Raw genomic sequence first — 12,359 nt, 5'->3', positions numbered from 1 at the left:
GGGCCAAATAAGAGGCTCCTAGAATATCAAAATTCTTTCACATTCTGAATTTGACTGACAAGGGCAGCAGTCATATTCTTAGGAGAGAGAAGCAAAGAGTCAGTGCATATGGATGTTTGGTAACTATAGGAGGCTTCTTAGCTTTTTATCTATAGCACAGGAGGCCAAATCCATGAAGAAAAATGCATTTTCTATCATACAAAAGTTCCTTTAAATCTCATCCTTAAAAATAGGTGCCATTATCTTCTGCCACAGGCAGAACAGGTAAATAGGTACATCCATTAGTTCCTTTACCATCTTTAGCCATGACTTAAAAAAACTGAAAAGCTACACTGTTGAAAAACAGTATGGAGATTCCTCAAAAAATTAAAAATAGAAATACCATATAATCTAACAATCCCACTTCTGGGGACATATCTAAATAAAACAAAATCAGTATCTCAAAGAGATATCTGTATTCCCATGGCCACTGAAACATTATTCTCAATAGCCAAGATACAGAAACAGTCTAAGAGTCTGCTTATGGATGAATGAATAAAGAAGATGTGGTATATTACACACAATGGAATATTATTCAGTAATGAGAAAGAAGGAAATCCTAACACCTGTGACTGACATTAGGAATGGACTTGGAGGATGTTATGCTAAGTGAAATAACTGAGACAGAGAAAGACAAATACTGTATGATTACATGATGATTTTTTTTTAAAAAGTTGAACTCATAGAAGCAGAGAGTAGAACAGTGATTAACAGGGACTACAGAGTGGAGAAATATTGGTCAAAGGGTACAGATTTGCAGTTGTGCAAGATGAATGAGTCTAGAGATCTAATGTACAGGTATGATGACCATACTTAATAATGTGTATTGACAAGCTTATTGATCATTTTGTTTCATTATAAAAAAGAGGGGTACCTGGGTGGCTCAGATGGTTAAGCATCTGACCCTTGATTTTGGCTCGAGTCATGATCTTACAGTTGTGAGATAAAGCCCTGTGTCAAGCTCTGTGCTGAGTGTGGAGCCTGCTTAAAAAATTCTCTCTCTCTCTCTCTCTCTCTCTCTCTCTCTCTCTCTCTCTCTTTCTGTGTGTGTGTGTCCCCCACACCACTCTTTCTCTGAAAAAAAAAAAAAGAGCCCATAGGTTCTGTTCTTGAGATTCCTACCTTGTAAAGAGGATAAAGTTGCTCCATAATCTTACTGTGCTGGCAAAACCTCTTCCATCTAAGCATGTGTAAATATTTACTCTGGGCCAGCTGGGTAATTCTCTCTGTATAATACTTTAACAAAAACAATGATAAAAATTAACACTTAGAATACAATTATAGTAGAAAGACTGAAGTCTTAAGAACACTAACAATAGGAAAATCACTCTCTGGTTGCTTCAGAATGATGGATTTTTCCTACACGAAGATCATAAAATTAAGAAACCTGGCTCAAGACACCATTAAACTTTAAATGAGGCAAGTAGTTATTTCTAAATCTATATGATATGTTGCCAATCTAATAGATGCTACTTTATCATTTAGTCAACAATTTTAGCAGTGACATAAAAGCCTGTACAATTGTCTAAGGCTACACTGAAAATTTCTTAAAAACTGAAGTTATAAGTCTAAAAATACGAAGCACATTATAGGTAAGATTATAGCCTTTAATCTTAGACCAGAAATTTTATTTATACTTAAAAATAGTCAAATAAACCAACCATTTTTAATGTTTTATTTATGATAATAAATATAATACTGGCCATGATGGAACAGGTAGGAACAGACTCATCCTTCCATCATAAATAACTAGAAAATAGGACAAAATAAACAGGACAACTATTTTCTGACATAAAACAACACACAATGCAGGACTACGGTCCTTGAAGGACACAAATGCTATGAGCCCTACAATCACCTTGGTTTTCTGCCTGAAGAAGGCAGTTTCTGAACCACAGAATAAGAGAGGAAATCCCAAACAGAGCACGGCAGTATCTCTGAGTTAAGGAGAGAGAAATTGAAGCTTCAGAGGCTGAGTCAGCTGGAATTTGCAGGGCAGAGTACTGGAGAGAGGGATGTTGTGCAGAGAAAGGGCTCCAGAAATCTGCATGGAGATCTCTTTGAGCTTTTTGCTGACTATTAAACTATGCATTACAGAGGGTGAAACTCCATGAGGCCATGCAAAGAATAACTGACTAGGGAAGTATAAATTGAATAGTTCTCACAGTTCATACAGGGACAAGAAATGTTCAAGTTCCAGTTAAAGGGAAGAGTCCTCATTGCCACCTGACACATTCAGTGGAGACACCAGAAGAGTCACACTTTAGTAATAAGGATAAATGATCCTGAGTGAAAGTTAGTCTAAACTTGATCTAGCTTGATACCAAGCCTTGAAAGTATGAAGCCAATCTACAACTTAAATGCCTGTCAGAATAAACTCCAATACTCTTTAAAAGGAATTTAAAAAACCAGCATTCATTGCTGGAGGGGTTGTGGGTGAGAGGGGTGGGCTAAAAGCATAAGGGGCATTAAGAAAGACACTTGTTGGGATGAGCACTAGGTGTTATACATAGGGAATGGATTTCTGGAATCTACTGAAATCATTATTGCACTATATGCTAACTAACTTGGATGTAAATTTTAAAAAATCAGCATTCAAAAATGTAAGATTGAAATGTCCAGTGTCAAAAAAATTACTAGACATGCAAAGAAGCAGGAAAATGTGACCCAAAAGCAGGAGAAAAATTAATGAAGAGAATCAGACCCAGAAATGGCACCAGTGATGAAATTAGCGAATAAGAACTTTAAAAGAGCTAATATACTAATATGCACAGCATGTTCAAGGACTGAAAGGAAGGGGCACCTGGGTGGCTCAGTCAGTTAAGCATCCAACTGTGGCTCAGGTCACGATCTCATGGTTCATGGGTTCAAGCACCGTGTCGGGCTCTATGCTGACAGCTCAGAGCCTGGAGCCTGCTTTGGATTCTGTGTCTCCCTCTCTCTCTGCCCCTCCCCTGCTCACATTCTATCTCTCTCTTTCAAATATAAATAATCATTTTTTTATAAAAATGATTAAAAGGAAAATGTGAACATAATAAGGAGAGAAATGAAAAATACCAAAAAAATCAAATAGAAGTACAAAAGAAAACTACAATATATGAAATGAAAAATTCATTGGATATGATTAAGAGCAGCTTAGTGCAGAAGAAAAGATTAGTGAACTTGAAGATATAGCAATAGAAACTATACAAAATGAAGCACTGAGGGAAAAAAAAGACAGAATAAATTAACAGAGCTTCGTTGACTTACAGAATGATACAAAGTGATTGAACAAATGTCTAATCAGAGTCCCAGAAGGAAGGAAGGAGATGGAAAATATATTTAAAGAAATAATATTTGAAAACTTTCAAAAACTGATGAAAATGATAAAAATCACAATCCAAGTAGGTCAACCAACTCCTAGCAAGAGAAACATAAAGAAAAACTCATCAAGGAATACCATAGTCAAATAGCTTAAAACCATTAGAGAAAATCTTTTTTTTTTTTAATTAAAAATTTTTTTAATGTTTATTTTTGAGAGAGAGAGCAAGCACAAGCAGGGAAGGGGCAGAGAGAGAGAGGGAGACACGTAATCTGAAACAGGCTCCAGGCTCTGAGCTGTCAGCACAGAGCCCGATGAAGGGTTTGAACTTGAGAACAGCAAGATCATGACCTGAGCCGAAGTTGGATGCCCAATGTACTGTGCCACCTAGACACCCCTAAGAGAAAATCTTAAAAGCACCCATAGAACAAAAGGACACATTGTGTTAGGAAATGAAAACTATCTATGCCAGAAGACAGTGGAGCAACATCTTTAAAGTGACAAAGGAGAAAAACTATCAACCTAGAATTTTACATTCAACAAAAATACCTTTCTAAAATGAAGGCAAAATGAAGACTTTTTGCAAAAAAAAAGCAAAGACAGAGAATTTATTCATGGCCGATCGGCAGTACAAGACATGTTAAAGTCTGTTCTTTTTTTTTTTTTAAGTTTATTTATTTATTTTTGAGAGAGAGCAAACACAAGCAGGGGAGGGACAGAGAAAGACACAGAATCCAAAGCAGGCTCCAGACTCTGAGCTGTCAGTATGGAACCCAACATGGGGCTTGAACCCACAAACTGTGAGATCATGACCTGAGCTGAAGTCAGAAGCTTAACTGACTGAGCCACCCAGGCGCCCCTAAAGTCTGTTCTCTAGGCAGAAGATAAATTATATCATATGGAAGCTTAGGCTACACCAAGGTTTCTTAAACCCAGCACTATTGACATTTGGGACTGGATAATTCTTTGTGGTGTGGCTATTCTGTGCATAGTAAAATATGCAGCAGCATCCCTGGCCTCTACCCACTAGATGCCAGTAGGAATCCATTCATCTCCCAAATTATGACAAAATGTCTCTAGACGCTGCCACATGTCCACCATCTCCAGTCTCCCCTTCTCTCCGCTGACAATCACAGATATACACAAAAGAATGAAGAGTGCCAGAATGATAGGAAAGTGAATCTTAGATGACGGTAATGACAAAAGTTTAGGTGGCAAATAGAATCTCAACATCTTTTATTTCTTTGTGATTAATTTATTCATTAATTGCTAGTTGCTAATGAACTAATTTGCATGCAGAGTGAGAATATAACTCATAACATAAGAGTAAAGAACAAAGAGTTTTAAAAACCAAAGCAATACATGTTTATTATAAGAAATTTAGAAAATATATAAAAGTAAAAAGAAGAGATTCATTGTTCTGCCATCCAAAGATAGTGATTGCTAACATTTTGGTCTATGTCCTTTAAGTGTTTTTTCTATATATTATATGACCATTATTATGACACACACACACTTTAGTTTTTGTCAACAAATATTACATAATAACAGAATAGTTTCTTATGCTAAAAAATGTTTAATGGTAGAACAATATTCTATCCAGTATTATGCTATTTTTCTTAACTCTCCTATTGTTTGATATTTAGGCAATTCTGATTTTTTCACTTTTATTGTAATGTTGCAATAATAATCTTTATGGAAAATCTTTTCTACCATATTTTGAGTTATTTTCCTAAAATACATTTTCAGAAATATATTCCCTAGCTAAGTCAACAGCTTTTTGAGGGCTGAGACTTTCTTAGTATTGTATTGCTTCATAATACCAGCACAGGGAGTAATTGATAGAAACTTAGTCAATAGTTTAGTGAGTATAACTAAATTTCTATTAATTTCCAGATCTGTTTTTCAAATTGCAGCATGACTCTTACTTACCTGCAACAGAAGCAAAGGTAAATTTTCAGGAGTGTACTCTCTTCTTAGGCAGCTCTCTAGCTCCCTCTGCATGACATCTGCTTGAACAACAAGGGGCTTTGACTCAGCCACCTGAACCCCAGGCAGCAGAACAGGCAAACAAAGAAATAAGGAAGAAAAATTACCATTGTTTACGACAGCAAATGATATTCAATTTCTGATAGTTTTTACACAACATGTTATACTGTTATACCTCGGTTTCCAAATAACGAATTGTAATAGCACAAATCAAGAAACTGTAAAATTTCAAAACATCACAAAAAATAGGTATCTCCAAAGAAGTAGTGGCCTACTCTGATCTAGCAGTGAGCATTGGGCTGTTTTGCTCTCATAACACTGTCAATAACATCAGCTGGCGTTTGCTGAAAATAAAGTTTTCTTGCTAAATGTTTCAAAAAGTTAGCAAAATCCAGTGTATTGTTGTATTACAATACAATTGTGTATTACAATTACGCTCTCCTACTCACCTGTAAAGTTTTCTTTAGAGCCAATTCCCTTTCTCTTCGAAAGTAAGAAATGTCCTTGGGCATTCGAATAGAGCTGCAGAAAGATTTATGCAATAGAAGCTGTAATTATAGAAACTGTAATAAACCAAATTATAGATAGGCCCTGATTACTCTTCAGAACTGCTCATTTCTAAATAACTATGTCATATTATACTGGATTATTGAGAGCATGTAAAGACCATGTGCTTCTGTCTTAGTCTGAATCTCTCTTGTGTCTAACTCATGTTTGCTAAGCCTTTCCATGGGCCAATTTTCCTTTCCTTCACTCTAACATGGTTTTTCCATGGTTTTCTCCTTGATTTACCTCTCTATTTTCAATTCCAGAGTACCGGAAGAAGCACAATGATTAAGATTCCCCCCCCACACACATATTTCCTCCAGTAACCTCATCTCTAACGAGTACTATGCTTATCAGACATCTCTTTCACCCTACACAAAACTAGTATCAGTTTAAACAAGATGTTTTTATTGTTGTCTTCTTGCTAATTTATTAAACATGAAATACTTTGAAAATCATTTTAACTGAGTTGTACTGTTTGAACCTAGTCACGAAGGAGTTGTTTGCACCATGGGCTCTGATATGAGAAGGCACAAGTAGCACAGCCGTGGGGCCCAGTAATGAAGGGGGACCCTGTGAAAGGAAGAAGGGAGCTCTCCCCATTGGGGGTAAGATACACTCCAAGGCTTGGCAGCTTTGGGAACATCAGAGTACAGCAACCCTGGTATAGACATCACTTTCTCAAGATAAAACTTTGCAGACATTGGCAAGGAAGCCACAGCAGGTAGCTGTGAAACACATGTGAGAAACCACCTAGAGATTTGAGAGGGATTGTAGGCAATGAAATTCAGGTTAATGTTGTTCATACGACCTTATTAGTCCCCATGGGTAGGTTTTAAGGAAAGATGAAAATAGACTGTTAGTTTGTATACTTGTCAGCAGTCCCTCTACCCCCACTTTAGGCAGTGGTCCTGTGAAAAGACCAGACAGGAGGTCCCTCAGCTACATGAGTCTAAGCAATTCACTGAGCCATTTGTGTTGAATTCCCAGCTGAAGTTGGAGATAATGCCTCCCTATCTCCTCATATCTTGGCTTTGATGAAAAAAATGAGGCAAGCTCTGAAAAAGCCTTAAGAGTAAAAGCACTAATAAATCAAAGCTGTAGTTTCTGTGATTACTGGGTGCCTGAATCCTGGCTGCAACCTCATGGAGGTGGAGAACCAGTAACCAACTAGAAAGGGAACAGGCAGTCAGGGAAACAGAAGAAACCCATCCCTTTCCTGCCCTCTTGTCTTCTGATTTTTTTGGCATGCTGGAAGATTGAGCAGTGTCCTGGGCTTAGCTGCCTAAACCTTCTCTTATTCAAATCATGTTTTTCATCTCAGTTCATCTCCAAGTGTCTATGAATGACTTAAAAGAGTGGTGTGTAGGGGCGCCTGGGTGGCGCAGTCGGTTAAGCGTCCGACTTCAGCCAGGTCACGATCTCGCGGTCCGTGGGTTCGAGCCCCGCGTCAGGCTCTGGGCTGATGGCTCGGAGCCTGGAGCCTGTTTCCGATTCTGTGTCTCCCTCTCTCTCTGCCCCTCCCCCGTTCATGCTCTGTCTCTCTCTGTCCCAAAAATAAATAAAAAATGTTGAAAAAAAAAAAATTAAAAAAAAAAAAGAGTGGTGTGTACCTGAACCCATAAAAATCCACCCATGTGTTCAATCTAATATTGTTTATTCAGCATACAGTCATTCACCTATTCACTCAGCCAAGTACTTATGAGACATTTAACCACTACAAAGACCTGGGTTTGGGGGTAAACTGATAATAGATAACCAGAAAAAAAAAAAAAAAAGAAAAATTACCAAGGCACCACTATACTACAGTTCTTAATACATTTTTGAATCTAGTGGGTAATGAGAATACTAAAGTGATTATTTGAAGTGTACATTTTCCATTTTCCTTGGACTCCAGAACCTAGCACAACACCTGGCAAATAGAAGGTGCTCAGTATTGATCGAATTAATAAGTAGATTCTTCCAGGTGCAGTGATAAGTGCTTTGGGGGGAGTAGAGAAATACAAGTGTCCAGAGATTTCCCATCACTCTATTCTAAAAAATAAAAGAGACTTCAGGAAGACTTTCTAACACAATGTACAAAGAGGAGACACTTGTTTGACCCTGAGACACTGAAGCTGTAACAATATTGACACTTGATCTTTGTACAGTGTCTTCTAGTTTTCAAAGTGCTTTAACATGCATTACCTCACGTGATCCTTATAATATAGGCAAGGTACATATTTGTAACCTCATTCTTCACAGAAAGAAACCAACGTTGAGAGAAATAATGACCTGCGTGGTTCCATTACCTTTTCGCTTCATCATACAATCTTTGATCTGCTTCCTACAACCAGTGGCTTCAAATACAAATTATAAAACACACTAAATACTAGTTCTTCAGAATCATCTTTGGAATGCGGTAGTAATGCATGTATTTACTGCTTCTTCCCCTGATCTTCTTTCCCCAACCCTCACCATCCACATTGTGTTTACTTGGCTATTCAACCTAACAGGGACCTCATATTGTTCCTCTTGACCAATTGTAGCAATAATAGAAAGAGAGGGATTTGAAGATCCTGAGCCCATGAGACTTGCCACTTAGGGGCTGATCTTTTTACCTTGTTTCTTCAAAAGAGATTGCTATCATTGGATGCATTTACCTATAGAAAAGCTCCTAATAAAACACCATTTGCAGAATTCATTACCGAATATCTAGCATTATTTCAGTTTTTATATGCCTCATCAAAATCAAGGTCAAATTCAATTAAAATATTTTTGGAAAAAATGAGACCTCTTTGCACTTAGCATGATTTGTATAATAGCATCTGGAATGTTAAATTTTTGTTTATTTTTTTTAATTTTTGAGATAGAGACAGAGCATGAGCAGGGGAGGGGCAGAGAGAGGGGGAGATACAGAATCTGAAGCGGGCTCCAGGCTCTGAGCTGTCAGCACAGAGCCTGACACGGGGCTTGAACTCACGGAGCATGAGATCATGACCTGAGCTGAAGTCGGACGCTCAACCAACTGAGACACCCAGGCACCCCATAGGATCTGGAACTTTAAAACAATGGTATTTGTGAGCACTATTCTATTTTCCTTGGTAGGATATTGCCTCTAAATGTCTTAGCAATACTAGAATACAGGAAAAACTCATGGCCAGCCGTAAAATCTGAGCTTGAGATAATGCCAATTGTCTATATAAACAATAAGAGGGAGATGATAGAGATTATGGGGTGAAAGTGGGAGCTGAAGCCCCTGAAGACCATGCCTTCTCACTACTACTATTTACCTGTAAGCTTGATGAGTCTCCTGTTCTTCTATCTCAGACTTTAGTTCAGTCAGTTGCAAAGCCAGTTCTTTTTCTAACTGCTGGATCCTTTCTGTGGAAGCGATCTTATACATTTCATCCATGATTTGCATTTACTGTTTTACCATATCCTGAAAAACAAGAGTACAAAGTTTCTGTGGCTGACTGACTCCCTTGGTAACCTTTATCTAGTGTATGAAACTTTGTCCCTCTTTCTTCAAGAAGTCATGCAAATTTGTGATAATGTATGCTTTTGCAATTTGAGGAAACAGGCTGACTAGACTGTTGTCATTTATGATTTAATTACCATTTAGTAAATAGTCGAGAAAACAGAAATCAGAACCTCCATTGACTATGTTCAGCCCAGTTCACCTTCAGAAACATCCCTACTCGAGCTCTGATGATGGTGGTTTATTAAAACAAGAATGCTTCCCTCTGGCCCAACCTCTGCAGTCTTCATAAAGGCTTGTGGGAATTACACACTAAATGTTATTAACGGTGGTTAATGTGGTTAAGGTTGACTTATAGTATCACTTCAACTGGAACAAACAATAGGTGGGTACGGGATCCCTCTACATGCCTAGAGCATTTCTCCATAAGCCTTTTTTGAAGCCATGGACTTCTGACTAGGGAGAACATACTGAGGATGGAAAGCAACCTAATATGATCATGATCTTTGCACTTTGGGATTTGCAAGAAAATCATACTTATTCATTTAAATGTGCTTTCTTAGCTCTGAATGCTTATATTTGGCATACTGCTTTTACCATTAAATAAAATAGTTGATAATGCCTCAGTCCTACCCCATCCAGTTCACATCCTGTCAAATACAACACAGTTATTTACTAAGAACTTAGTCAGTAATTCTAATTACAACACAAATTAACTGCATGACCCAGAATGGAACCCACGATTTGTAGGGGATTCAGAAGATGATGTGTTTCCTGTGCTACTGCTGCTACTGTCCTGGATATGTGGGATAAAATAATTCTTGGGTCACATTAGAGAGGTTTAAAATATTTAACCCTTCCCTTTTTGCTTTGACATTTCTAGATTTTCATTTTTTCTTTCAGAGATATTTCATTTTCACAAGTGAATCTGCTGTCATTCCAACAAATAATTAAGCTGTAGAGATGTTTTGTGTAGAGGCTTCCTTTGGGGCTTATTTATTCTTTTTATAAATATTAGGAATGGAAATGAGCATGCATGCTCAGTCTAGGTTGTGAACCTGCTGGGTAATAAATCTGTCATGTTGGGCACACTGCTGGAGCTCAAAAAAATGCATTGATGTTCCTAGCACAAGTAAAATGTTGTTATGAAAAATATTTGCCACTTGGCAGTGTCCTTTCAAGTTGGGCAAACAGTGAAACAGCTGCCTTAACAGCTGCATTCCAATCAGCAGCCAAGAGTGGCAGCAACACAGGCTGGCTGATTCTTCTTCCAAAGGATGGACATTCTGCCTTCATTTCCTGATCAGTTTCAACACTTCGCAGCTCAGAAATGAGAACATTTAACCCTGCATCATTTAGCTCACTGCACAGTGAAGTAAAGTATTCACAAAATTAACATCAGGCAAGGTCAGTCTTTGACAACTATCCATGAGATGGATCCAACCCAGAGGAATCCATGCCTGTTGAGCGCACACATCTAGTGCCAAAGAGACAAACAGCTCTGTGTATTGGAAGACGGGATAGGGTGGATCCCATTAGTGAGTACCTACCTGTTCTGTATCAGGCAGGCACTGGGCCCTCTTTTAAAGTTCCCACAAAGAGAGTCTCAAAATTATTCAAAAGCTTTTTAAAAAATAAGTAAATTTAATTAATTATTGATTGTAACAAATAAAAAACCTGCTTAAAAATGGTAAAATCTAAGGGCACCTGGGTGGCTCAGTTAAGCATCCGACTTTGGCTCAGGTCACGATCTTCTGGTTTGTTGAGTTCAACCCCGCATCAGGCTCTGCAATGACAGCTCAGAACCTGGAGCCTGCTTCTGATTCTGTGTCTCCCTTTCTCTGTCCCTCCCCTGCTCACACTCTGTGTGTGTGTCTCTCTCTCAAAAATAAATAAAAATTTTTTTAAAAGTGGTAAAATCTAAGCTCTCAGACAGATAGTAAGATTAGCTTGAGCAGTGTTTGTGGGTGTTCAATGGGTGGTTAAGGTGGGCTTTGATAGACTTAAAGAAGGCATGTTTAGAAGAGAAATACTGAGTAACTAGACTCTTCAGGAAAATACTGTGTCAAAAACTTCAAGGTGACTGACTACTAAAAGAATAAAAATGCAACACAGACCCTCTCAAACAAGTAGAGGTGGGAGGTAGGAATGAGTTTAATAAATCCAACAGAAATCAGGAAAAGAGAGAAAAAAAGTATGGTAGAGATAAGTTCAAATATATCAATAATTATAATAAATGTAAATGGATTAAGCCCATCTATCAAAGTAAGATTGGTATTATTTCTTCCTTAAATGTTTGGAATAATTCACCTATGAAACATCTCAGCCTGAAATTTTCTCTATGGGAGGTTTTTAAATTACAGATTCAATCTCTCTCTTTTTTTTGATGTTTATTTGTCTTAGAGAGAGAGAGAGAGAGAGAGAGAGAGAGAGAGAGAGAGGGAGGCAGGGGCAGAGAGATAGTGAGACACAGAATCTGAAGGAGGCTCCAGGCTCTGAGCTGTCAGCACAGAGCCCAACACGGGGCTCGAACCCACAGACTGTGAGATCATGACCTGAGCCAAAGTTGGACGCTCAACCAACTGAGCCACCTAGGCACCCCTACAGATTCAATATCTTTAACAGATTATGATTATTCATATTTTGTATTCCTTTTTGTGTTTATTTTAATAAATTTTTAAAAGAACATTTCATCTAAGTAGATAATTTTTTTGGCATAAGTTTGTTCATTCATAATATCCTTTCATATTTTGAATAGCTTTTTAAAGATATAATTAACACACCATACAATTAAACCACTTATAATGTACAATTCAATGATTTTTAGTGTATTCACAGTATTGCATAACCATCACCACAATCCATCTCAGAACATTTTCATCCCCCTAAAGAAACCCCATATCCATTAGCAGTTTCTCTCCATTTTTCTGAGTCACCCTACCCCTAGCAATAGGCAACCACTAATCTACTGTCTATCTCTAGAGATTTGCCCATCCTGGCAATTTTATATAAATGGGATCATCC

General features: G+C 37.8%; 1 protein-coding gene across 6 annotated transcripts in view; it reads right to left on the bottom strand.

Annotated features, from left to right (window-relative positions):
• The window catches only part of LOC131514658 (uncharacterized), a 180,199-nt gene that overhangs the window by 146,575 nt on the left and 21,265 nt on the right, over positions 1-12,359 (bottom strand). For all 6 annotated transcript variants that reach the window (XM_058734897.1, XM_058734895.1, XM_058734898.1 and 3 more), the window contains 4 exons: positions 9,148-9,296; positions 5,779-5,851; positions 5,273-5,383; positions 1,162-1,275 (listed from right to left, as the gene is read on the bottom strand). In XM_058734897.1, coding sequence (XP_058590880.1) covers positions 1,162-1,275; positions 5,273-5,383; positions 5,779-5,851; positions 9,148-9,278 — 429 coding nt within the window. In that variant the 5' untranslated portion in view covers positions 9,279-9,296. The remainder of the gene's footprint in view (positions 1-1,161; positions 1,276-5,272; positions 5,384-5,778; positions 5,852-9,147; positions 9,297-12,359) is intronic.

The sequence above is a fragment of the Neofelis nebulosa genome, chromosome 6 (assembly GCF_028018385.1).
Source record: "Neofelis nebulosa isolate mNeoNeb1 chromosome 6, mNeoNeb1.pri, whole genome shotgun sequence".
Lineage (NCBI taxonomy): Eukaryota > Metazoa > Chordata > Mammalia > Carnivora > Felidae > Neofelis > Neofelis nebulosa.
This window is presented reverse-complemented; position numbering and strand designations above follow the sequence as displayed.